This window comes from Sinocyclocheilus rhinocerous, unplaced genomic scaffold (genome assembly GCF_001515625.1).
Source record: "Sinocyclocheilus rhinocerous isolate Xijiao unplaced genomic scaffold, SAMN03320098_v1.1 scaffold107, whole genome shotgun sequence".
NCBI lineage: Eukaryota > Metazoa > Chordata > Actinopteri > Cypriniformes > Cyprinidae > Sinocyclocheilus > Sinocyclocheilus rhinocerous.
This window is the reverse complement of record NW_015635024.1, coordinates 703593-730037: the sequence shown is the minus strand read 5'-3', so window position 1 is coordinate 730037 and position 26445 is coordinate 703593. Positions and strand designations below refer to the sequence as shown.

The 26445-nt window shown below is 38.8% G+C and overlaps 4 protein-coding genes across 8 annotated transcripts in view; 3 read left to right on the top strand and 1 right to left on the bottom strand.

Annotated features, from left to right (window-relative positions):
- Positions 1-508: 508 nt before the first annotated feature.
- Positions 509-8361, bottom strand: LOC107746083 (putative tRNA pseudouridine synthase Pus10). 4 transcript variants are annotated; one of them, XM_016560159.1, is made up of 19 exons: positions 7250-7360; positions 7160-7187; positions 5848-5976; positions 5549-5770; positions 5384-5470; positions 4327-4361; positions 4137-4248; positions 4003-4064; positions 3746-3791; positions 3566-3630; positions 3404-3489; positions 2865-2990; positions 2651-2707; positions 2440-2516; positions 1587-1642; positions 1377-1494; positions 1159-1301; positions 772-871; positions 509-668 (listed from the first exon to the last, which is right to left on the bottom strand). In XM_016560159.1, the coding sequence occupies exons 3-19, from the start codon at positions 5971-5973 to the stop codon at positions 630-632; spliced, it is 1557 nt and encodes a 518-aa protein (XP_016415645.1). In that variant the 5' UTR covers positions 5974-5976; positions 7160-7187; positions 7250-7360; the 3' UTR covers positions 509-629. The 4 variants fall into 4 exon arrangements, with proteins under 4 accessions (XP_016415645.1, XP_016415646.1, XP_016415643.1 ...); XM_016560160.1 differs by lacking the exons at positions 7160-7187; positions 7250-7360 and adding an exon at positions 8342-8361 and having other exon boundaries at positions 5848-5974; XM_016560157.1 differs by having other exon boundaries at positions 5848-5974; positions 7137-7360.
- Positions 7762-13672, top strand: LOC107746082 (T-complex protein 1 subunit delta). Its single transcript, XM_016560155.1, has 13 exons — positions 7762-8089; positions 8787-8839; positions 8964-9053; positions 9396-9504; positions 10052-10316; positions 10424-10556; positions 10656-10795; positions 11268-11364; positions 11515-11625; positions 11839-11969; positions 12991-13225; positions 13317-13430; positions 13532-13672. The coding sequence occupies exons 1-13, from the start codon at positions 7981-7983 to the stop codon at positions 13544-13546; spliced, it is 1602 nt and encodes a 533-aa protein (XP_016415641.1). The 5' UTR covers positions 7762-7980; the 3' UTR covers positions 13547-13672.
- Positions 13673-16059: 2387 nt separating this feature from the next.
- LOC107746123 (protein FAM161A-like) lies at positions 16060-20663 on the top strand. The gene is made up of 6 exons (XM_016560219.1): positions 16060-16542; positions 17246-18505; positions 19119-19286; positions 19673-19772; positions 19886-20043; positions 20630-20663. The coding sequence occupies exons 1-6, from the start codon at positions 16280-16282 to the stop codon at positions 20661-20663; spliced, it is 1983 nt and encodes a 660-aa protein (XP_016415705.1). The 5' UTR covers positions 16060-16279.
- A 3052-nt stretch (positions 20664-23715) lies between these two features.
- LOC107746076 (exportin-1-like) overlaps positions 23716-26445 on the top strand; it is a 21006-nt gene continuing 18276 nt past the window's right edge. The window contains exons 1-3 of one of the 2 annotated variants that reach the window (XM_016560130.1): positions 23716-24289; positions 25040-25169; positions 25291-25392. In XM_016560130.1, coding sequence (XP_016415616.1) covers positions 25044-25169; positions 25291-25392 — 228 coding nt within the window. In that variant the 5' untranslated portion in view covers positions 23716-24289; positions 25040-25043. Of the gene's footprint in view, positions 24290-24448; positions 24510-25039; positions 25170-25290; positions 25393-26445 lie in introns of those variants that run through there. The other variant, XM_016560131.1, reaches the window with a different exon arrangement.

Below are 26445 nucleotides of genomic sequence, written 5' to 3'. Positions count from 1 at the left end.
AGTTGAATTACTGAAATAAATGAACTTTTCCACAACATTCTAATTTATTGAGATGCACCTGTATTATATATATATATATATATATATATATATATATATATATATATATAGCTTAACTTAGTTATGTCCAATATAATTTTATTAAAAGCGAAGTGTTAATATCTTTAAGAAAAGCCAAAATAAGTAACAATTAAATTAATTTAAATGTAACCTGTTTAAAAATACTAAGAACATTTATACATTTTATATAACATGAATGTTACAAGTAAAATTCATTCTTTTAAAAAATTAGTTTTGCCTTAACCTCAACATATGCCTTAATATGGGTTTGTTTAGATTTTGCTAGAACTATAATCTCATTACATATGCAGGATTTAACCTAAAACCTACATACAGTTTTAAAAAATCCATAAATCCTTTTTTTCTATGAAAATCAAATATCAAACTAAACTAGCTAGACTGTTACTAGAGGAACATGACATTAACAAGAAAAACTAAATTAGGCTGTTTTATTAAAGAACATGCATTCAGTGCAATTTGCTTTACTTCAACCAAATAATCAAATAATTGTATAACAGAAATATATAGTCCTGACACACATAGAAAAACTGCTCTCAAAATCCCGAACGTCAATCTGGAATAGCAGGAGGCCAGTCGATGTCTACAGACTGAAACACACAGACGGAAAGAGAAATCTTTCAGATGTCATTCTAAACATTTCCATCATGCATCCAAACCAGTTCTTGACATTACATATGAAATAAAACACACCTCGACGTCCAGCTCTAGAATATCAGCGTTGGTTTTCATGAGGTCGCAGAGGTTGGGTTTCGTGCGGCCGAAGTCTCCGTGCACAAACTCTTTAATATAACTGCAGTGTTTGCAAGTGAAGGGAAGCCAATGCAATGATTTCCACAAACATATGAAGCAGCACAACTGTTTTCAACACTGATAATAATCAGAAATGTTTCTTGAGCAGCAAATCAGAATGATTTCTGAAGATCATGTGACACTGAAGACTGAAGTAATGATGCTGAAAATTCAGCTTTGATCACAGCAATAAATTACATTTTAATATATACTCAAATAGAAACCAGTTATGTTAAATTATAAAAATATTTCACAATATTACTGTTTGACAGTATTTTGTAAGGATACGTCCCGGCCTGTGTACACAGCTTTAAGGTGAAGTGGTGTCCGTCCAGGTAAATGGAGCTCATGGAGTGGATGAGTCTCGGTCGGACCGCCAGCGGCCGGCGATGTAGGACTCTCAGTGGAGTCTTCTGAGCGATCTTCAGATCCTAAACACACACACAATCATCAGCACGTCTCTTCTCACATGTCCAGCTCAAATAGATCTGAAAGCCCAGCAAAACCTTGATATTTGCTAGGAATTCCAGATCAGTGCTGTCGATGGCTTTCTGCGTCCAGATGAGGGCGCTGTAGGTTTTCGTCTTCTCCTCTTCACCCTCTTTCATGCGGCTCGTGGCTTCTCTGGAGAAATAAACACGCACACACCCCTTAAAATAGTGCACAGATCTTTGACAATCAATGTACATTTGTGCTTAAATGCAACACACACACACCTGGTAACAATCTGCAGGTCTCGCACTCTAATTTTGTCAGACGACTGGTTGATCGTCTGCGGGACAAGAAAAAACAGGAGCCAAAATTCACATTAGCAGGTTTGCGGTTATACTATAATAAAAAATATATGCTCCTTTATTCCCAGAAATCAGCCAATCAGATTAGAGCCTGCAGTTTTGGAAAAGATCTTGATATTTTTTGTGAGCAATGTGCATCAACATATTCTGTTACACCAAATACACAAAATAATGATCTTTAAAAAAGCATCATATGACCCCTTTAAAGTAATGGTTCACTCAAAAATGAACACTTGCTGAAATTTTACTCCCCTTCAGGCCGTCATTAAGGCATTTTAACGTTAAATCGTCACTTCTGGCCAAATACGAGTCCATAATCAGAGGATGATGGAAAAGGTCCATCCTCTGTTGTCCTCTCACATCAAAATCCACACACTTATTCGTTTAAAACTGTTTTGGCCTGTAAACGGTGCTTGATCTGTGCAGATTTCTCTACTGATTCAGACGAGATAACTTTTTTTCAATGGATAAAGCAATATTATGTTTAGAGGACTCATGTTTTAACCAGAAGCAATGATTTAATGTCAAAAAAACTCACCATTTTTCACTTCACCAGACATGAATTGATGGACTGGAGTGGTGTGGATTATTGTGATGTTTTTATCAGCTGTTTGGACTCTCATTCTGACGGCACCCATTCACTGGTGAGCAAGTGATGGAATGCTACATTTCTCCAAATCTGTTCCCATCAACAAACAACCTCAACTATAACTTGGATGGCCTGAGGGTGAGCACATTTTCAGAACATTTTCTATTTCTGGGTGAACGTCTGTACCTCCTGTAGTTGTTTGATTTCGGTTCTGTTGAATTTGGCTCGATGGGGGTTCAGCAGCTCCACAGCGAACGGTCGACCTGAGAAACCACACAAACAACATTATGACAATGACATGACCACATCATCACAAGCCTCAATACTGTAATATATAAAGGAACCAAAGGCAAATGAGTGCGGAGATATACGGTTTCTGAGTGTCTGTGTGTTTTACCATTTCCCAGAGTCCTCACGTCCACGTCCTCTCGTCCTGAAGATGAGAAGTTAAACCCTACATGGAAGAGACACATAAAAAGACTCAACAACCAGCAAGTCTTGCATGTCTGAAATCAATCTTTGTGACGTTTGCAGTACCATCTGAAAATAACATACACAGCGTCTACAATTTGGGATCCTAATTTGATTGGGGCGTCCCACACACAGCTTACCGTCGGCTCTGAACGAGGACAGGAGAGGAGCAGCGATCAGCTCCTCCACTGATCCATCCATCCGTCTCTCTCCATCGATCACCCACGGCGTCTGCGGAAGCTCCCGCGAAAACTTATTATACCGACCTGCAGAGACAGACGATCAAAAGACGGGGCAGGAAGACGTTTCTTTTTTATTTAGCAAGGATGCATAAAATTAACCAAACATTAAAAATATTAGTTTCAACCAAATGCTGTTCTTTTGAACTTTCTATTCATCAAAGAATCCTAAAATAATGCATTATGGTTTCCACAAAAATATGAAGCAGCACAACTGTTTTTAACATTGATAATAATCAGAAATGTTTCTTGAGCAGCAAATCAGCATATTAGACTGATTTCTGAAGATCATGTGACACTGAAAACTGGAGTAATGATGCTGAAAATTCAGCTTTGATCGCAGCAATAAATTATATTTAAAAAAATTATTCAAATAGAAAACAGTTATTTTCAATTGTAATGATATTTCACAAGATTTCTAGTAACGTGTTTAGCCGTACCTGCTATGAAGACAGACGTGTGGAGACATGTGGTGTCCAGTGCTGTACATCTAGTGTTTGTTTTCTTTGGTGGACATGGGTAATGCCTGCACACAATACACATATTGAAAGAGAACGACCAGAAACCGAGTCTCATGTGAGCCGGAGATTGAAAACACTGACCTGCTAAACTTCTCTTCAGAGATCTTCTCCAGAGCTTTAACCACCGCCATCCTGGTGAAGATGGACTGAGAGACGAAGAGGAACACAGGTACATTACTTTTATATCCAAAAAGGGCACTTTTGATTTTACAGGTCAGGAACACGGATTGAGGACTGGAAACAAAACATGGGAAAGCATACCGCTTTGTTTTTGGTGGGTTTGAAACAGTCCGGACAGGTGTTTGCTCTGTACAAAGAGGACACGTGTGTTAACCAGGAAGTGACATCATTTGGACTCATTCTGCATCACGATGGCAAGACAAGTAAATTTGCATTTACATTTCACATTTGAGACACTTTTCCCTCCAAATGACTTACAAAAGTCCATTTCCAAAATTTTTAGTTGTAGTATTGACTGCATTAGTCAAGCTCAGCCTTCTTGTCTTAGACCCACTTACAAGAAATGACAGTCCTCCTCTGTTTCCGGATGCATAAAGCCGACGCTCACTTCACACGAACTCTGTGGATCACAGAACCAAGAGATCAAATAATAGCGAATTATTCAGAAAGCCAATCAAGAAGAAGCACTCACATTGGCCAAGACAGCAGCTCCCAGTTCCTGTCCGATCTTTCCCTGTACGGCCCACTTGAATGCATCCTTCACCTGGATGACATCTTCTTTACCCAAACACATGCTCTTCTCCCTGGAAACAAGCATTATGTGACTTCATATGGATGCCCCCGCTGCGGGGGATGATGGGAAATATGTGCTGCTTACATACCTGATCTCCTTTTTGACATGCAACCAGCAGGAATGCTGTGGAAATGCACAGAGAAGCACATTTTCTATCGTCAAAATAATTACACAGCCATGCATCTTGAAAAAGGCCTAATAATGCAAAAAAAAGGCCTAATATTATCTTATTTTATTGTTTTTCACACAATAAAAAAGATTTTTCAAATTAATTAATTATATATATATTATATATATATATATAAATCAGGATTAGGCATAAAAAAATAGACATTTTAAAACATTCAAACAGAAAAAAATTATTTTAAATTGTAAATTCACACACACACACACACATTATTTCTATAAATGTATACTATTTATATAATAATACTAAGAATTATACATGTATATCAATCTTATATTTTATATATGCACAATTGTTATTAATTACATATTTATATTTATTGTAAATATAAAATCAGCCCTACTAACGACATAGATTCTGGGTTACAAAATGCATCATTTAAAGGCAGGGTAAGTGATTTTTCAAAAACACTTTAGAAAACTGATTCGGGCTGAATAGCAAAACAAACTTGTAGCCAATCAGCAATAAGGGGTATTATAAGTGTACCGTAGTGATTCGGAATAAGACAAAAACGCGGTTTGGAAGATGAATTCATGATGTACTCGCTCATTATATACATTTTGCAAATTTTGAACACAGAAAAAGTTACATAGTGCTGCTTTAACTTACAACCTTGCGAGTGGCAAAAAGTGGAAATCAGGATTATGTAGTAATGTTTTCTGAATCATTCCTACATGTGAAAATGGGCTGAGAACTGAACAAATAGTTGTAATCTGGCTCAGAGGAAGACAGGAATCATGTCTTTATGGCAGTTCTTCTGCTGATTAAAGAATATTACAAGACTTTTTCACCTTACAAATAGTTCCTGAAAGCAAAAAATTACGAAAATCCATCATTTTTTGTGTAAAAGTGTGATGTGATTAAGCAAAACAGGCACTATTTTTGGAACCAGCACCCTAAAATTAGTAAGAAACTATTTTTGTATTTTATTCAGCAAATAGGGCGGCTTAGGACTCACCTCTCTGACGGACAGCTGAGCGGGAAGAGAAACGGTCAGCACCAGACTGTTAAACTCATACTGTTGGTTTTTCACAGCATCTGACACCTGCACATTAATAAAATCCATAAGCGACGTTCGCACAGCAGCAGAATACAGATCAGCCTTTCATTTTAATAAACGTACCTGTTTGGCGAAGGTGGGATCACAGAAGTCCTGCAGGACTCCTAAACAGACGGGACAAATGTCTGAGTCCGTCTGCGCTGCTGTAACAGAGGCCTCTGTGCTGCCCTCATCTATTCTCAAGCGTTTATTCGGCGGCTCGTCGGTTTTCTCCTCACCAGAGGCATCGTGGGGCTGAGGGCTGCTTTCCTCACTGATGAAGGCCAGAAGCTCTTTGTGTATGTCCTACAAACAGGAAAGTTCATTACTGACATATACGAACACAGGTGAAAAGCCAGGTGATTTTCAGGATCATGGGAGACCTCATAGGATCGTCTGTAAGCAGAGCAGGTTCCCACACAGCAGAAGCGCAGAACGCATCTCACACAGCAGCCGGCGCACAGCAGCTTTCTGACGATGGGCCGGTCTTTCTCTTTGAGGGACAACATACTGATGAGAAAAAAAAGAGAATAAAGGTAAAATATGCAATTTGTCCTAAATAAATATCACAACATTTAAAGATATGATGACACAATTTTTAGATTAGTTCATATAGGATGCGAAACCGAAGACACAACATCAACTTGTTTTTTAAATAATGCATTCTGCCAACTAAAATCTAAAAATAGTTTTTTTTTAAATCAATAAAATGTTATTTTGTATTCCCATGCATTGACATGTGTGTTATTAAAATGATTTTGTTTTTAATTACGAACAACTTTTAAAATGAGAATCATATTTTAAAAATTGTGTAGTTTAAAGTTATGCAACATGAAATTGCATAACTTTAACATACTATTAAATGTTATAAAAAGTCATTATGCCAATAAAATGGAATGTTTTTTATTATTATTTATTTTGCAAAGCACTCTAAATGCAATCCAAAAATGTAAACAATGCATAAAGAAGTTCTTGAAATCACTCACTGCTCTTGACTGAATCGCATTAGTAGCCCTAATAGGATCTAAATTTAATTTATGTAAATAAATATGTCTGCTTGAAAGAATGATTTTGTATGCAAGTTGTTATAAAGAATGCATATTATATAACCATTGCAAGGAGGACCATGTTCTTGTTTCTGAAGTGGTTTTATTTAATTTTGAGACAGACATGTTTTATGTCAGAGCAGACAACGTGACTAATATTCATGAACCCAGCAGCTCATTAATCCTTAGTGCGTTTTATATTGTTATTGGTAGTAGATATTGTAGTGGTATTATTACCTTATCAGTATTATTTTTTTCTTACGACCAATAATTTCTTAAGCACCACCACCAGTCCTTAGTTCAGTTAAAATGACAAATATGCATTCATACATGGTTACCGAGTTTTAATTCTCATTTATGATGCTTTGATTAAAATGTGCATATTTGTTAATACGTAAAGAAGAAGCTGAAAGCACAGAGATGGGGACGACAGTTTAAAAAGCATCATCATGAGATCAGAAAAGCACAAAATAGTTCGGATTTTTATTAAAACCTTCAAGAAAAATCTCTATATTAAACACACCAGAACAGCTGCGTGAGTTCATCACATTATTTATATGAGAAACACAAATGGCACCTGATTTGTTGAACGAGCTCTCTCTAAACATAGTAATGATCCAGCTTACCTTCACTGGACCGCTTCGATTCTTCAGTCAAACCGCAGCGAAAGACAGAGACAGAGAAGCGCTGTTTATGAACACACAGCTCACTGTCTCACTCTACAGCAAACTTTATATTTAACTCATGTATCCTAAAGCACAGAACCTGCGTGAATTATATATAATAAATCATTTAGCACAACATACTCTGACATATATGTATAAGAGGGCGTCGCTGACCCACTATAACACATTTCTTCTTCTTCTTCTTCTGTTTACTGGCGGTCGGCAGACTAGCTTAGAGTGTGGAGCAGCGATGCATGTATATGTATCACATATGAATGTATATCATACTAAATAATAATACTAATAATAAATAAACATCATTATATTCTTATATAATTTCCTGTATCTTTAAGATATTTCAACAAAGCAAATCTAATATTCTTATTCCTTTTTAGCTTACTTAATATACCTTCTAGCATCATGCTTCCACCTTCTTCCATTGCTTTAGCTTCTAGCATTTGTCGTTCGTTGTTATATGCTTCCAGCACAGGAGGTGGCGGTATGCACCTTAAAAGCTGGTATGCGACCCGCCAATAAATCCACAGAAGAAGAAGAAGAACACATTTCCTTACACCGGGCATGTTTTAAGACACCCCTAACGTCATCCTCACGCGCCGCACTGTCACGCTCGCGGTCCTTTCTCTGTTACCGTCGCAACCGAAGAATCTGGAAGGTTCTGCTTGGAGCATCCGAGCCGAACGTTATCTGAACCCATCCGAACCGCGCCGACGGCTTAGAGAGACCGGGCAACGTCCATCTCCGTCTGTGATTTCTGAGGAATAGCATAACGTAAATATTAGCCATCATGCCTGAAGGCGTAGCGGCTGCAAACGGGTTTAAAAACAAAAGAGGCGCGTATGTGGACCGGGACAAACCCGCCCAGATCCGCTACAGCAACATCAACGCCGGGAAAGGTGAGAGATCTGTATATTCACACATTAAAAGAGTGAAAACACTTGACAGGGGTTTGTTTTATTGTATTGTTGCAGCCCATGACGTATAGTGGAAGCACGAGTCAATAAAAGACCGATTCCGCTATAAACATGACAGTATCTGCACACATTTGTTTAATTTCTGCAAATATGGCCGTGTTTACAAGCATTAGATGAGGAATAAATATTAAGCTATGACCTGTTATGTTCCTCATAATCAAAATGCACACTCACTTGCGTACTTATAAGGTGTGGTCTTCTTTATGACAACACGTGACATACACATAAATAGATTAAATATAGTCAAAATATGATTTTCGTAAAAGGCAATAAAAGAGCATCACACATGTTCCATTCTTTAAGTACATAAAGTCTTTACTGTTTCTGGAAAATTTAATAAAAAATAAAATTCAGGCATTGCATGTTAAACACATCATCAATAGTTAACCTTAATTTCTGTGAATTATTTAGATTTTAAGTTATAATGTGTCATATTTATGTATATATGTCCCACATGTTATAAAATGTCATTTCATGTTGTGATATTTAATTTTTCAAACTTCTTTTTATGTTTAATGTTTAATAAAGTGTGTGTATATAATAAAGTGTGTATGTGTGTGTATATATATATATATATATATATATATATTGATGATTGATCCTGTCTTTTGTTTGATAGCTGTCGCAGATGCCATCAGAACAAGTCTGGGCCCTAAGGGCATGGATAAAATGGTTTGTTTTTACGATTCCCTGATATAAATCTTATCATATAACGTTTTATGCTTAACCTGACTTGGTTGTATATCAGTAGATGTGTGTTTTCAGTGCACTGAGTGAAAGTATTTGTTTTCTGCAGATTCAGGATGGAAAGGGCGATGTCACCATCACTAATGATGGAGCCACAATCCTCAAACAGATGCAGGTGCTGCATCCTGCGGCCAAAATGGTAAATCACTGATTCAGGAACATTTTTCTTCATTTGTATAATCCTGGATGTGCTGAATGAAAGTTTTTGTTTTAGTTTGTTATTGTTCAGATTACCTGAATTTGAACTTGGTTTCTCCATGTCTTGACTTGCCTGTTTCATTGCAGATGCATTGTGGTTCTATCATATATCCCATTTGAATTGATTCACAAATTTCAAAATTAAATTTTAGTTGATAAGTTATATTATTAATACATAAAAAACGGAAGTCTGCTATGAGAGTGGTGCAGCACATTGAGAATCAATTTTGAATTGAATTGCACATGTCAGAGGTCATGTCTGGAGTATTATGGGATGTTTCAGATGGTGGAGCTGTCTAAAGCTCAGGATATTGAGGCTGGTGACGGCACTACATCAGTGGTGGTGATTGCTGGAGCTCTTCTTGATGCCTGCGCTAAACTGCTACAGAAAGGTAGGCTTTAGTAACATTAAATCTTTATACAACATGTCATCATTTACTTAACCTCCACTTGTTTCAAACAGTTTGTTTCTTCTGTTGAACACAAAAGTACACCATTTGAAGAATGTTGGTAATCAAACAGTTGACGGTAGCCATTGACTTCCATAGTATTTTTTTTCCATACTATCGAAGCTAATGGCTACTGTCAACTGTGTGGTTACTCACGTTCTTGAAATTATTTTTTGTGTTCAACAGAGGAAAGTAACTCATAGAGGTTCGAAACAACTTGAGCGTGAGTAAATGATCACAGAATTATGGGTGAACTATCCCTTTAAATTGTAATAGATTTAAATATGTCAGTACTGGTTTGCCGTGCATTGGTTAAGCATATTCTGTAATTAAATCATTTGATACTGTACTGTGAACAGATCTTTCACAGCCATTTTCAACCATTTATGGTGTCCTTTGACACTTTTACATAATTCCTCATATGTCATGGTGGTGATTTATTTATAACATCAAATTCAGCATGATCTTTCTGGTCTGTTTTTCCTGCCAGGAATCCACCCGACCATTATTTCCGAGTCTTTCCAGAAGGCCGTAGATAAAGGTGTGGAGATCCTGACGTCCATCAGTCAGCCAGTTCAGCTCAGTGACAGAGAGACCCTTCTGAACAGCGCCACCACCTCGCTCTGCTCTAAGGTGGTGTCCCAGTACTCCAGCCTGCTCGCGCCCATGAGCGTCGACGCCGTCATGAAGGTCATCGATCCCGCCACCGCCACCAGCGTTGATCTCCATAATATCCGCATCGTCAAGAAACTCGGGTGAGATGCAGGATAGAATCTAAATATTGCTCAGTCAGTTATTAGGGTGCAGAAAGTAGTAGTTTCTCTTTGCAAAAGCAAATTTATTGATGTGTTTGTGTTTGCAGAGGGACCATTGATGACTGTGAGCTGGTGGATGGTCTGGTGTTGACTCAGAGGGTGGTGAACACTGGAGTGTCCCGTGTGGAGAAAGCCAAAATCGGCCTCATCCAGTTCTGCCTGTCCCCTCCCAAAACTGATGTATGTGATCATGCTTAAAACTGAAATAAAATATCAGACATTGTGTTAAGATCATAGTCATTGAGTTAATGGGTCTGTGTGATGCTCTTGTTGGGACAGATGGACAATCAGATTGTGGTGTCGGACTATGCTCAGATGGACCGTGTGCTCCGTGAGGAGAGAGCTTACATCCTCAACCTGGTCAAACAGATTAAAAAGGCCGGCTGCACTGTGTTGCTCATCCAGAAATCCATCCTGAGGTACAAAAATCACCACAGAACGTCAAGACACAGTCACTGCTAAATGTAAAAATGTTAAGGGGGACATAACACACACACTGAAGGCCAAAGGGACGACCCTTTCAGCCATTGCAAGAGAAGCTAGTCATTCCAAATCTGTGATTTCTCGAATATTGCAGCTTTACTTCATTCAAGTCCTGCAAAAAGGCTGGTCATCCACGTAAGACAAATGCACAAGAGGACAGGATAACGGCCTCTACACTTCCTACTAATTTCTGACAGCTGTAACCCTCCAAAATATTAGTTGTAATCTTCTTTCGAGCAACAGTGATTATTTGCTCTCTAATTTTGATCACTGTGTTTTCCACAAAATAAAGGATATATATATATTACCAACTTTAATCTGTATAGTTTCCATTTATATATTAAATTAATATAAAATGTATCAGTGTCAGAGGTTCTCATGATGTTGGTGGTTGCTCGTGTCTTTCAGAGATGCACTGAGTGATCTGGCCGTTCACTTCCTGAATAAGATGAAGATCATGGTCGTCAAAGACATTGAGAGGGAGGACATTGAATTCATCTGCAAGGTATGACCAGCAGATCCAGCAATGTCATGGGACTATTAAGTGCTTTTTTTTTTTGAGGATGCATATGCGTGTAAAGTTTGTGTCTTATATCTAATGCACATTCTGCATTGCCTGTCATAATTATCAAGTATTTTTCTTCTGTCCCATCAGACCCTTGGCACCAAACCTATTGCTCATATTGACCAGTTCACTCCAGAGATGCTGGGAACAGCAGAGCTAGCTGAAGAGGTTCACCTGGATGGATCTGGCAAACTAGTGAAGGTAACCTACCTGTTATAACCTAGATGCATCTACATGCATCTCCAAATGAACATGTTTTGTTTTTCTCATGCATACTGGGCGAGAAATATTATTTAACAATTTTTTCTTTACTTAAACATTTACTTATAGACAGATTCTCCAGACACAGGTTTTTATATGTTTTTATTCTGTCCGTGCTGGAAAATGAGAGCCGTGATTGATTTGTGTTTGTAGATCACAGGATGTGTAAATCCAGGAAAGACGGTCAGTATTGTCGTTCGTGGTTCCAACAAACTGGTGATTGAGGAGGCAGAACGATCCATCCACGATGCCCTTTGCGTCATCCGCTGTCTGGTCAAGAAGAGGTAACCAAGATTACAAGAGACTCCAGTGATTATATGGATTTCTCCATGGATAAGAATTTTTATTTAGCATAAGCTGAATGAATTGGCTGATATTTGACTATTTCCAGCATTGGCACAGTTTAGTATGTTGCATTAAAGGAATAGTTCACCCAAAAATGAAAATTTGCTGAAAATGTACTCACCCTCAGGCCACCCAGTTGAGTGTTTTTTTCCTTCATGGAAACAGATTTGGAGAAATGTAGCATTACATCAGTTGCTCACCAATGGATCCTCTGCAGTGAATGGGTGCCGTCAGAATGAGAGTCCAAACAGCTGATAAAAACATCACAATAATCCACATGATTCCAGTCTATTAATTAACATCTTATGAAGCCAAAAGCTGCATTTTTGTAAGAAATAAATCCATCAAGATGTTTTCCACTTTAAACTGTTGTTTCTGGATAAAATAGTAGTTCTCTATCCAAAATATTGTTTTCTCCAGTGAAAAAGTTGTCTCGTCTGAATCAGGAGAGAAGCTTGCACAGATCAAGCACCGTTTACAAGCAAAAACAGCTTTAAACAAATATGTTGGTGGATTTTAATGTGAGAGGACAACAGGGGATGGACTTTTTCACTGGAGGAAGAGTTGTTGTGGATTATGGTTATGGATTTTTTAGCCAGAACAAAATGGTTTGAAGTTAAAATGCCTCAATGTTTCTTACAAACATGCATTTTTGCACTTTACAAGACATTAACTGATGATCTGGAGTGGTGAGGATTACTTGTGGATTATTGTGATGTTATTATTAGCTGTTTGGACTCTCATTCTGACGACACCCATTCACTGCAGAAGATCCATTGCTGAGCAAGCCATGTAATGCTACATTTCTTCAAATCTGTTCCCATTACATCTTGGATGGCCTGAGGGTGAATACATTTTCTGCAAATAAAATTTTTTTTTTTAACTATACCTTTAAACTTTTCAGGTCTTAGAGTCAATAGAAGCTGTTTGCTAACTCATCCTCTTCCTGTGCGTCTGCAGGGCTCTGATTGCTGGCGGCGGAGCACCAGAGATTGAGCTGGCGCTGAGGTTGGCAGAATATTCCCGCAGTCTGGCCGGCATGGAGGCTTACTGTGTGCGTGCGTACGCCGATGCCCTGGAGGTCATTCCCTCAACTCTGGCAGAGAACGCTGGTCTTAATCCCATCTCTACAGTCACGGAGCTGCGCAACAGACACGCACAGGGAGAAAAGACGGCTGGGATTAATGTCCGCAAGGTGTGCCTTTCAACAAATAGTTCTCAATAGTCCTGCCTACTGACAAAACCCCTAAAAAAATGAGCGTTTAACATGTCTTTTGGTCTCTCAGGGTGGGATCTCTAACATCCTGGAGGAGCTGGTAGTTCAGCCTCTGCTGGTCTCCATCAGTGCACTCACCTTCGCCACGGAAACGGTCCGCAGCATCCTCAAGATTGATGATCTTGTGAGTGATTTGCTATGTCTAATGAGTATTTAAAGGACCCTGAAATTAGCACTGATGTTGTCTGTAAATGCACAAGCATTAATGGCTCATTTCTTCTGCAGGTGAACACGCGATAAAGTGAATGTGATTAGTGAAAGAAGATCCAACCCCATGCTAGCACCCTGATAAGACCAAATAATCTGTCGCTGTCTGTTGCTGTTACCTGGAGTAATTTAATTAAACTTTTTTTTTGGGCACGGTAACTCTTGTCTGTTGTTATTTGTCTTTGATATACAGTATGTGGTCAATGTATTAATTTATTTACATGGTGGTTGTCGTGGTCAATGCATTACTGCATGTCAGTAAGTTTAATCTTGTTAGTTAATAGTCTTATCCGATCAGAGACAGGGCTCCGCTCTAAGGCCTGAGAAAGTCTGAAATCAAGATCTGACAATTTTCACTTGTAATCAACAGCCTTTTGACTTAAAACCAAGTTTTGCATTTTTATGATGGAAAAAAAAAAATTTAGTATAAAAAAATAATACACCAGAATGGGAAACGGGGTCAGTTTTTGCCTAAATTAAGTCTAGCAATAAACTTGTATTTCCCATATAGATCAAATAATAATCTTTTTTTTTTTTAAATAACTTACTGCTGTATCAGGGTTGATGAATGCAGCTGCTACAGTTAATACAATGCTGCAATTTGTGTTAAAATTGATAAAATTATGTTATGTAAATGTCCTGGGTGTCAGTGTTATGGAATATTCCGTTTTATTTCTTTTATTATTATTATTTAATTTTATTTTTCAGAATCAAGATAATCCAATTCTATTTTCTCTTATGATTTTGTTGAATACAGATAATCAAGATAATTGGAGGTGGAAAATACCAAAATTACCATATTTGGGTGTGATATTTATACATTTATTATTTATTATATTATTTATTTTTAATATGCATTTATTTTAACATAATTGGAAATCAGTTTGTACACTAGTCATGGAAAATACCATCTGATTTATTTTTTTCCTTTTAAATTTAAGTAGTCGTATAATTAATAATAATAATAATGGAGGGGAAGTCATGGGAAACAAAATGCCATGCGAATGTTTTAGGGCACATCTGATTAAGTTTTGGTTATTGAACAATTTTTATTTATTCCCTTTCTACAATCAATATGGTCAGAATTGACTTTATTTTAGGATTTTGGTGTGAAGTCGAGACCCTTGAAGTGGAACATTACCACATTTATGTTTTAAAACTAGCTAGATTAATTAATTTTTTTAAATGTAATGAATTTGAACATCAATTTGTACTGTAGTCATAAAAAATACCACCATCTTTTTATGTAAATAGACACAAAATTCCAACATATCCCTCACTGCTCTTAAAGGGATAGTTCACCCAAATATTCTGTCATCATTTACTCACCCTCATGTCGTTCCAAACCTGTATGAGTTGCTTTCTTATGTTGAACACAAAAGAAGATATTTTGAAGATTGCTGGAAATCAAACAGTTGGTGGTTACCATTGACTTCCATAGTATTTTTTTTTCCTACTATGGAAGTCAATGGCAACCACCAACTGTTTGATTACCAGCAATCTTCAAAATATCTTCTTTTGTGTTCAACATAAGAAAGCAACTCATACAGGTTTGGAACGACATGAGGGTGAGTAAATGATGACAGACTTTTCATTTTTGGGTGAACTATCCCTTTAAAGCCTCTTTCTCATGTTGGTGGCGGTTTCATACGTGCGCGCTCCCGAGGCTGAGCGTCACTGCGGCTTCCCGACGCTACGCGGTCGTCAAGGAGACGCGCACTTGTTACAGTAAAAGAAGCGGTCAGTCAGTCATTCATTTGAATCTTCCAGTCTGGAAAGAGACGGATATGAAGAAGTCTCACCGCACTAATGTCCTGGTGACCTCCTGTCTGAAGACGCCGGTGGACCCTCGCACTAAAGTCCCGTTAGCTCAGTATGAGAGGGACAGCACGGACAACAGGCTCTATGAAGAAGAGGTGACAGAAAGCTAATAAACCGCTTTTCTTGTTGATTAAACGATCAAGCGAAAGTCCTTTATAAGATTATTGATGGTTTCGCACTCACGTGTATTCAAAGACGTTAATTAAAGAGATTTTCAGTCAATATGTCTCTGACAAGTTGAAGTTGTTTGGACTTTAAACATGTTTTTGAAGATACAAAATTAAAAACAATAGTTGAGTAATAGACTGGAGGTGGTTAAACAGCTCACTAATGATGAAGTGGAAAGATTAACCTTCTAACTCTAATGGTCTGACATGATGAAATCCTGTTCTTGAGTCATGTTATCATAATTTCTAAGTAAATCAATAGGCTTCTGTGGTTGTGGTTGTTAATGTGTTTACGTCGGTATGCTAAATATAGATAAATTAACCTCAAAAATTAAAATTATTCATAAATCTGCAAAACATGTGCAGTACATATCCTCATTTAGCTGCATAAATGTGTGTGTAATATAGTGTTGGTTTCATGTCGAGTACGGTGAAGAACCGTGAGACAATCTCGTGTATGAATGAAGAAGAACACAATCTGCCATCTGGCCCTAAAGCTGACAGACCTGCAGATTAACAGTTTACACACAGAGAGACTCATTTTGTGTTGCACACAACTACTGAACGCACACACCTCTGTTTTCCAGACCAAAAAAAACAGAGGGTGATGTATGAAAGCACTGGGCTTTCAACCAACATTCCTCGAATTGTTTATTTTTTTGGTCAATCAATGCATCAAAATCTCAAAGAATTGTACTGATTAAGTGTCTTAACCTATGGATTACAGTGAAAAGTATTTAAGCAAATCAGCCTGTTCTCATTGTGTGTATCTTCATAGATGGAGTATGACTCTGGACCTGAGCTGGCGACTGATGACCCTCCTGGTAAAGACAGCAATGCACTGCTGATCAAAGACTATCACGTGACAGGCGATCACATCGATCTCAGGGAGTTCTACTTTTCAAACCAAGAGTACTATCGTAAGATAGAGCAGCTGAAGAAGGCTCATCTCCAAACCATGGCTGAACTCGAACTCATGTATCGCAAGAAACTGGACCTCAAAGGGGTGAGCGCTGCGGACAACACTGATCGGACCAATCTGTGAGTTTATACATAACAATAGTTATTTTTCAAAACTAAAACAAACATTTTTAACCAACGCATTTGTTGTTGTTGTTAGCTTTTATAAACTGGAATTAATCTCTAGGTATGCACATGTTTAAAAGTTTGTGAAAGATGTCTCTTATTTTCACCAAGGGTACAAATAAAAAATACAGTAGAAACAGTAATATTGCGAAATATTATTGCATATTAAATAACTCTTTTCTATTTTAATATATTTTAAAATATAATTTATTCCTTTGATGGCAGAGCTGAATTTTCAGTATCATTACGCCTGTCTTCAGTGTCACATGATCTTCAGAAATCATTCTAATATGCTGATTTGCTGCTCAAGAAACATTTCTGATTATTACCATCAATGTTGAAGACATTTGTGCTACTTCATATTTTTTGTGGAAGCTGTGATACATTTTTTCTGGAATTCTTTGATTGATAGAAAGTTCAAAGGAACAGCATTTGTTTAAAATAGAAATATTTATAACATTATAAATATCTTTACTGTCACTTTTGATCAATGTTATGCATCCTTGCTGAATAAAAGTATTAATTTTTCAAATAAAAATCTTACTGACCCCAAACTTATGAACAACTGTATAACACAGAGCATTCCTTAAATGTATTAACTTTAAATGGAAATGAAAATATTATTAACTTTATTATTATTATTATTTTTGTTAAATAGTTCCCCACAAGGAAGGAGTCCAGTGATAACCAGCAATCTGAAAAAAGCCCGTTCTGCTCTGGAGCTGCGGTGGACTTCAGATCTTTCTGACCTGTCTGATGAAGAGTGCAGTGCTGACAATGGCAACACCGAGAAAGGCCTTCTTATCTCACCCAAAGAGCTCATCAAGAGCATGTGGCAGGAATTCAGTGTGAATAAGCTTTCTCCGCATCAATGGCACTCGTTTTCATCCTCACTGCAGAGCTTGCCTGCTGACTGCCAGGCCGCTAGCAAACCCAAAGGTAGGATCAGGGGTCAACGGCTAAAAAAACGCAAGCAAAATGTAGACGAGGGTTGGCATCCGAGAGTAACAGTCCCCAAGCCTTTCCACATGACACTTTGTGAGGCGGAATGGCGAAAGAAGGGTATAAAATCACGTTCGGAGATCGAACAAGAGAACGCGGATCTCCGACGCCAGGTGGAGGAGCTCACCGAGTGCCAGAGGAAGTTCCACGCCAGTCCGGTGCCTGCGCATGTGCGCCTCCCGCTGTACGAGGAGCTGCAGGAGCGCGACGAGGAGCGCCGACGACTTCATCGGGAGATGGAGCAGCAGCGTCTCCACACCTCACAAAGACCCTTCAGCTTCCTGGAGCGCGAACGGCTGAAGAAAGAGCAGAAGGAGGCCAAGCTCCGCGAGCAAATGCTCAAACACAACAGAGAGGAAGAAGAGAGGAGGAAATGCCCGTTCAAGGCCAAACCCGTCCCACGGGCGGTGAAGGAGGCAGCGTCGGGCGAGCAGCAGAAGGAGGAGGAGCTCTACAGGGCCATCAAGATGCAGATGCGGGCGAGAGAGTTGCTTCATAGCGCATCCATGCCTCCTAGCATGCTTGCACGGCATCTCAGCGAAAAACAGGTGCAGAAAGCTGCCCAGGATGACGAGCATACACACCGACCCAAAATCAACGCCGAACTTCCAGACTTCGACGCCAGCTACAGGACATTTCGGAAGCAGCTGGCGAAGCACAGAGAAGTACGGCCTGTGACGGCATGTGAACCCTTCCAGCTGCGCACGGCTAATATCTCCTCACACAAAGAACGCATCATGGCAGATATCGAGGCAGAGATAAAGAGCCCAAAACCATCCCGCTGGCCGTTCATGACCCCACCTGCCCTCTCGCCCAGAACGCCCTTGTCATCCCTTTGCTCCTCTCTGTCCGGAAGCCAGGAATGCTTGTCTGCTAAAATCACAGATGCAGCTAAGAAACACCAAGAAGCTGTGAGGTAACTGTGATGCCCAACTCCGATTTAAATATTCACCCCGCTAGAACTTTCCAAGTGAAGTCCTGTGTCTCCGGCTTTTTGGAATTCCAAAGCAGGAATGGGAATTTCCCTGCCACTGTGTCTCCTATTAATAACCCCATCAACAGTGAAAGACTTTACTGGGTATGTTGTCGATGCTCCTGAATCCTCTTGCTGCCTTTAAAGTCCTCGTGGGAGGTTCATACTTATGAGTTCAGCAATGAATTCAAGATATTTCAGTCAAAATGAAATGGAAGTGTTAAGTAAATTCATATTTATTTCTCCTTATCACTACCTGACAAAGAATGTTTTTAACTCTAGTACAAAGGCTGAATTAAAAATAGTATATTACACTCTTAAATATACTCGAAAATTTGGCACTCAAAAAAAAAAATCACTAGAAATTATAATATTATGGTGGCACTAATGTGTGTTCATATTGAAAAATGTGATCATTGTGACATGACTTGAAGGCAGCATCTGTCCATTGTGCCCAAACCCTGTCCCTACTGGCTTACCTACCGTAGCGTCATCCCATTAGTGGAGTCCCTCCTTCATAAGTTCAGTTCTAACAGCTCTTTACCCCTATGAGTAGAAAGGTTCTTGAGCAGAGAAAGCGGGCAGAAGAAGAGGAGGAGAATTGGAAGGAGAAGCAAAAACAGAGAGAGAAGAGACTACAAAAAGTGGTCACAAAGCGAGCCCAGGCGAATGACCCGCATGTGGCCCTGGCCCAGACATGCAAGTCCAAACTAAAAGATTTCAGGTAAAGCAATTGAGCCTCTGCTCTTGAATTTCTCAAACTACACTCTTAAAAATAAAGGTTCTTTATTGGAATTGATGGTTCAATTAATTTTTCCATGGATATCCATGGAAACTTTCCATTCCACAGAAGTTTCTTAGATTATTAAAAAATGTCTTTACGTTAATAAAAAAAGAACACTTTATTTTAGTTTTCACTTTATTTATGTTTAGTTTCTAGGGTGTTGCTAGGTTTTTAAGGTGTTTCTAAATGGCTCTTCTTTTGCATTCCTATGAAAACTCCCTTTTGGAACCTTTATTTTTAGAAGTTTTTATAAACATTGGAGACATTTTCATATTCAGATGCAGATTTCTTGCATATATCTCATACATATGTGCACATGGGAACAGGAAACAAGATCTTCAGAGACAAAGAGAGTACCAGGAGGAGATGAGAGAAATCCAGGAAAGAGTGAAGGGAAGACCTCTGTTACTAGAACAGGTAGCACAGGTGAGTTTTGATTTATTTTAATTTTTAATTTTGTAATATTATTTTTACAATATTAATATTACTCTACTAGAAATGTTCATGGTGATGATAATGCAAAGCTCTCTTTTTCTTAGATGAATGCTAAGAGAGCAGCAGAAAAGCTCTACTCTGCCACTTTGCATGGATGTGGTCTGAGTGAATCCTTTATCAGCAGTAAAGCTCCTAAAGGCTTGAAACACAGACATACTCCAAGCCCCGCCCACTCCGGCAGCCAAACTCCACCCACATACAGGTATAAGAGCCAACATACATTTTGTTCTGATACATTTTAAAGACATTTTAGAAGTGTATTCAAAAATAAGTACCGAACCCGCACACTATCAATACTTGCTCATTCTTAAACTTTATTAAATGCAACGTTTCGGTCCACTGACCTTCATCAGGCAAATGTATAGAATTAAAAACAAGACATAATTATATACTTTCACAATCAATGAGTATAATTGACAATCACATGTGGACTAATTACAATTGTCATTCAGATTCTGATTTTATTGAAAAGTCGGGGATTATGAAAAAGAAATTTTTGGATAGAGGATATCCCTCGAAATGGGTTGATGATGCTTCTGACACCGCGCTTCAAAAAACACGTACAGAGTTGTTAAATAAAAGGACAAAACGTACAAAAAAAATAATCGTTTATTTTTATTACTACTTATTCGTCTACATCTTACCAGATTAGAAATATTTTTAAGAAACATTGGCATTTGCGGTCTTCGGATCCTGAGTTGAATCACCTTTTCCAACATCCACCGATGATTGTATATAAACGTTCCAGAAATTTGAGGGAGTTTTTGGTGCACACCCGCTCCTCCTAGATCCAACCGTATTGAGTCCTATACAGCAGTATAAAAAACTTAAATGAGATATTTGAAAAAGAACTCTGATCAAAATTAGAGAAGACTTACAGATACCTCCAAGTTATTGGTGTTAATCTGCTAATTTCCTTAATTATATGACAAACCCTATTTAACTGGCAGCATTCCTCTTATTTTCACTGAGATTGCAAGATGGCGGGCCACTCTGAGGTGACTGAAACCCTGCGACTGTTAATCTGGCACCTGCTTCTAATTTCCTTAATTATATGACAAACCCTATTTAACTGGCAGCATTCCTCTTATTTTCACTGAGATTGCAAGATGGCGGGCCACTCTGAGGTGACTGAAACCCTGCGACAGGAGGTTGTCCAGATGAAGGCCAAAGGGACGACCCTTTCAGCCATTGCAAGAGAAGCTAGTCGTTCCAAATCTGTGATTTCTCGAATATTGCAGCTTTACAGTGACACTAATTCATTCAAGTCCCCCAAAAAGGCTGGTTGTCCACGTAAGACAAATGCACGAGAGGACAGGATAATGCGGAGACTCTCGAATCTGGAGAATCGGTTCAGCACTGCAGCTGGAATTGCTTGCCAGTTCAGCGCTGAACAGGGTATGGATCTGTCTCGGCACGTTTAAGAGAAGTCGGACTGAAAGCACACTCTGCAGTGACCAAGCCTCTCATCAGCAGAGAGAATCAAAAGGCTAGACTCACCTTTGCTGAGGAGCATGTTGTGTGGACAGAGGAGAACTGGTTCAAAGTTCACTTTAGTAATTAGAGTAAGTTTAATTTATTTGTTCAGTGCTGAGTTCCTTTCAACGAATCCTCTCGTTTTAGTAACAAAGTGTAGACACGGTGTAAATATCTTTGTGAGATCGCGATAAACTGAAATGAATGACAGCTTATAGTAATTATAGTGTGCAATATGCAAGATTTCCAATTCATTAGCCGCTACAGCAGGGGTGTCAAACTCAGTTCCTGGAGGACCGGAGCCCTGCAGTGTTTAGTTCCAGCCCCGCTCCAACACACATACCATGTAGATTTCAAAAAGCCTGAAGGACTTGATTAGCTGGATCAGGTGTGTTTAATTAGGGTTGAATCTAAACTCTGCAGGGCTCCGGGCCTCCAGGAATTGAGTTTGACACCCCTGCGCTACAGGTAAGTAACTAACTACTAACTAACGGTAAAGCTATTTGAGCAACAAAACAGTATGTTTATGATTATGATAATAAATGAAAATAATATGATAACTAAATACCACTTAAAGCAGCATAACAGACTGTTTCAATAACTTGAAGCGAATGACACCGGAAGCCTCGCACATTTAAGTTACAAACGGCTGCGTCCGTTCTTACCTTAAAAATAAGGTGGAAAGCAGTTGACCAATATTTGCACCAAAGGACACAGATTTTTAACATGACGAAAATTTCAAAAACTTGTGGGTCAGCTTGTCAGTCAGCAGTCACATGGCCTCTTCTCCAGGTGTTCTCCTTCATCTATTGGATGAGAGTCCGAGTGCAGGAAAACAGTCGGTGAATCTGATTGGCTGTCCTGATGGACTGCTCCTCCGTACCGCACTATGAGTTCCCGCGCCATCAGTTCGAACGCTTCCTCGATGTTGTGATGCTGTTTGGCGGAGGTCTCGAGCGCCGCCAGCGCACCTGTGCGCTCCGCTAGCGTGCACGCATCCTCAAACAGCACCTGCCGCTGTGCCTCCAGGTCACACTTATTACCTGCAGGACGCAAAATAAATCATGAATATCTAGTTTATTTGCTGCAGAAGTTCTCAAGCATCTATCTTGAGTAGCTTTCAAAGATTTGACGCTAATAACCAATCGTAGAGATTTAAAAGAAAAATTGGATAAGAACTAAAAAAATAACATGAATGAATCGGTCTCATTCTCTGTTACAGATCTGCCCAAACTGGGGGTTGAGAGTTAATAAGCTAACAATAAATTAAATCATAAAATAGTCACACACACAAGACCAAAGGGATGACAGGATAATGTGGAGACTCGATGGGGAATGGGTTCAACACTGCAGCTGGAATTACTTGCCAGTTCAGTGCTGAACAGGGTACGGATCTGTCTCGGCATGTTTAAGAGAAGTTGGACTGAAAGCGCACTCTGCAGTGACCAAGCCTCTCATCAGCAGAGAGAATCAAAAGGCTAGACTCACCTTTGCTGAGGAGCATGTTGTGTGGACAGAGGAGAACTGGTTCAAAGTTCACTTTAGTAATTAGAGTAAGTTTAATTTATTTGAAAGTGAAAAGTGAAAGTGAAGTGACGTGTGATTTCTGACAGCTGTAACCCTCCAAAATTTTAGTTGTAATCTTCTTTCGAGCTACAGTGATTAATGCTCTCTAATTTTGATCACTGTGTTTTCCACAAAATAATGGTTTTGTTGAAATGCCTTGGTTATTTTGTCAAACATGTTAGTCGAACAGTGGTATACCTACAGCTAATATTCCTTCACATTTTTAGTGATGAAGATTAGCAATATTTCAGAAAAAAATAAAAAGAAGTATTTATAGGTTATTCTGTAATTTTGATCTCTACTGTATAACATTAGCTTGATTCTGCATATTTCATTTCTGTTGTAAATTGTTGGATACTTGTGTACATTGTATGTGTGGGATTATTAATAAGAGAAAAAACACTTATCTTGCGAAAATTAACTTTACTATTACAATTTTATTGTTTATTAGTTATTTTCATGCTTCGTGAATGTAAATACAAGCATATAAAACATTTTAAACATGAGCCACAGCCTAAAAATACACAACACGGTCAGTTACTGTTTGTACATCAGAAGCAACATCTCAGTAATTTTCCATGCTCCACGCGGTCCGGCCCACCGCACGATCACGCTGTGATGCAAAACCCGCCTCATACATGAGACCAAGGGCGAAAGACGCGCTGGGAGGGGTCAATCCTGATTGACAGCCCCTCTACCCAATCACATGCGTGCAAGGCTTCCGCATCGCTCTCTCCAACCAATCAGCTGCAGCGGAGGGCGTAACCGCTGTCCGAATTTTACGCGGCGCCACGGCCTGAAAACTAAACCGAGATGGAATATGCCAGTCTGAACCGGTTTCAACCAGTCTTGCGTGTGATGCATGAGACTAGAGAGGAGCTGGGTCACAGTCTCTCGCAGATATCTGCTTTCAAAACAACGGTTTTTCTGCAGTAGACAAAAGAATAAACTAACGATTGGTTTGATGCTGTTGTTATAAAACGGAATGAGTAGTTAGTTAAAGCGAGCTGTAAACCGCCATAGAGAGAGACATATGAACTGACACGAGCTGCTGACTGAAAGGGGACTCGGATTCAATCACTGAAGACAATAATTAAAAATAACACCGAAATTGTGTGTTTCGGGGGTTTTCATGTATCGTTTGCTTTGCACTATAGTGTGTTTGGCTATATAGTGAGGTAACCAGCTAGTTAGCAATTGAAGTGAACTTGCTAGATTTTTGAATAGGTTTACATACGCTATCGTGTAAAATGAGATAAATCAAATAGACTTTTTTTTTCTTTTACCTCTCGTCTTGATATTGTTTTGACGCGACGCACGTTTCCACGACACTTAACCTTGTTGCTGATTCCTAAACCACGTTAGCATTGTTTTTTTTCCGCGAGGACGAGTTTTGGTTAAAACAGGTAAGTTAAAGGTTGTTGTTGATGTGTTTGGTGAAATGGTTATCCGTTACAAATATTATCTACTACGAAATGTGAGTTGAATGAAGTGCTAGTTTGCTGACACAGTGCTGATGTTGACCAGAAACGAAAACGCGTTTCGATCCTCATCGCTTCCCGTAACTGCAGGCGCCCAGAATTCATGTGGGCTGCTTAATAAAAAGTTTGATCGGTGTACATTAAGTTGACTCAAATACTTGTTTACTTTTTGTGTTTTTCTAGCCGTGGAAGAAACACACGTTTAATGTGTTAAACTGCAATGTTGGCACCTTTTAGAAGCTTTTAACTAATAATACTAGCTGTTGTAACGATGATCTCAGCAAAACAGCACTCAGAGTCATAGGTTGTACTTCAGTGCAACGGAGGGACTTTGTAGAAAACAAAGCGTTTGAGAGAGGCGGGGCATAGAGGACTTACAATAATGTACAGTATTTGAAAAATTATGTGTTTTTTGAACATTAAAGCATGTCAACATATTCTGTTACACCAAATACACAAAATAATGATCTTTTTAAAAAAGCATCATATGACCCCTTTAAGTATTGTGTTTTATGGACTAAACTGCACCCACGTGGTTTGAGCCATTGGTTTGGTGTCTGACTTTTAACATCAGAGATCATTCTGGATAAACAACTAATAAAGTGTTAGGATGAATGGTCAAAGAAGGGTCACTGTTGATGTTGATAACTAAAAGATGTCCGTTTTGTTTTGCAGCTCTATGCCGGCAGACATGACCATGTTGGCGGATCACACAGCACGACAGTTGCTGGACTTCAGTCAAAAGCTAGACATCAACCTGCTGGACAATGTAGTCAACTCCATGCACTATGATGTGGGATCTCAGGTATGAGTTCGTTTGCAGAATCCAGGACAATTCTGGTGCTTTGATTGCATTCAAATCATAGTTTGTTGTTTATCAGACATGTACAGTGCATCATAAGTGGTTTGTATTGTGATTATTTTAGCAAAGACTGGCACAAGAAGTTCTCACCAATCTGAAGGACCACCCAGATGCCTGGACCCGAGTGGACACCATATTGGAGTTCTCGCAGAACATGAAGACAAAAGTATGTCAGCATTAACGTTTGGGCTGTCACTAACTATTATTTTGTTAATCGAGTAATCAGACGATTATTCTGTCGATTAATTGAGTAATTGGATTTTTTTTTGTGGTAATAAAAATAGGCCTTTAAAATGACTTAAAGGCACAATATGCAATTTTTGCCACTAGAGGGCGTGTATTCAAAATAAACAAATAGACAAAGGCGTAGTTTGATGACGCTGTGACTGAGTGTGGAATCATGGGAGTTGTAGTCTTCATCCCCACAGCCGATGCAATCCAACGGGACTCGGGCAGAAATCATGTTCATGGATGAGCTAATGATTAATTAACATCGTAGTATGAAGCAGGGTGAGGCTGAAAGCCGTCAAAGCGAAAGGAGGCCGCTGAACGAGCGTGACACACGGCTCGAAAGCATATGATGTCATTGGCAGGCGACACAATGACACTATGGACACGGTCCGTGTCACTAGTTAAAATTGCTTATTTCTCTGGATTTAAACATTCTTCGAAACATTTGGGATAATGTAAGTACACAAGTCAGCAAAATATATAACACTGTTCTAGTGGTTTTTGGATATTTTAATAAAAAAATCTTAAAATACCTAAAGTGCCTTTAAAATACATATAAAATAGCAATGAGGCAATAATAACTGGTTCAAATAAAATATCAAAAGCAAGTAATCATATGGTTTTATTTAGGAAAAAAGTTAAAGGGGTCATATGATGCGATTTCATTTTTTCCTTTCTCTTTAGAGTGTTACAAGCTCTTGGTGCATAAAGAAGATCTGTAAAGTTGCAAAGACTAAAGTCTCAAATCCAAAGAGATATTCTTTATAAAAGTTAAGAGTTAGCCACACCTACCTAAAACGGCTCGTTCGAACACGCCCCCACATACAGTGGGGCAAAAAAGTATTTAGTCAGCCACCAATTGTGCAAGTTCTCCCACTTAAAAAGATGAGAGAGGCCTGTAATTTTCATCATAGGTATACCTCAACTATGAGAGACAAAATGAGAAAAAAAAATCCAGAAAATCACATTGTAGGATTTTTAAAGAATT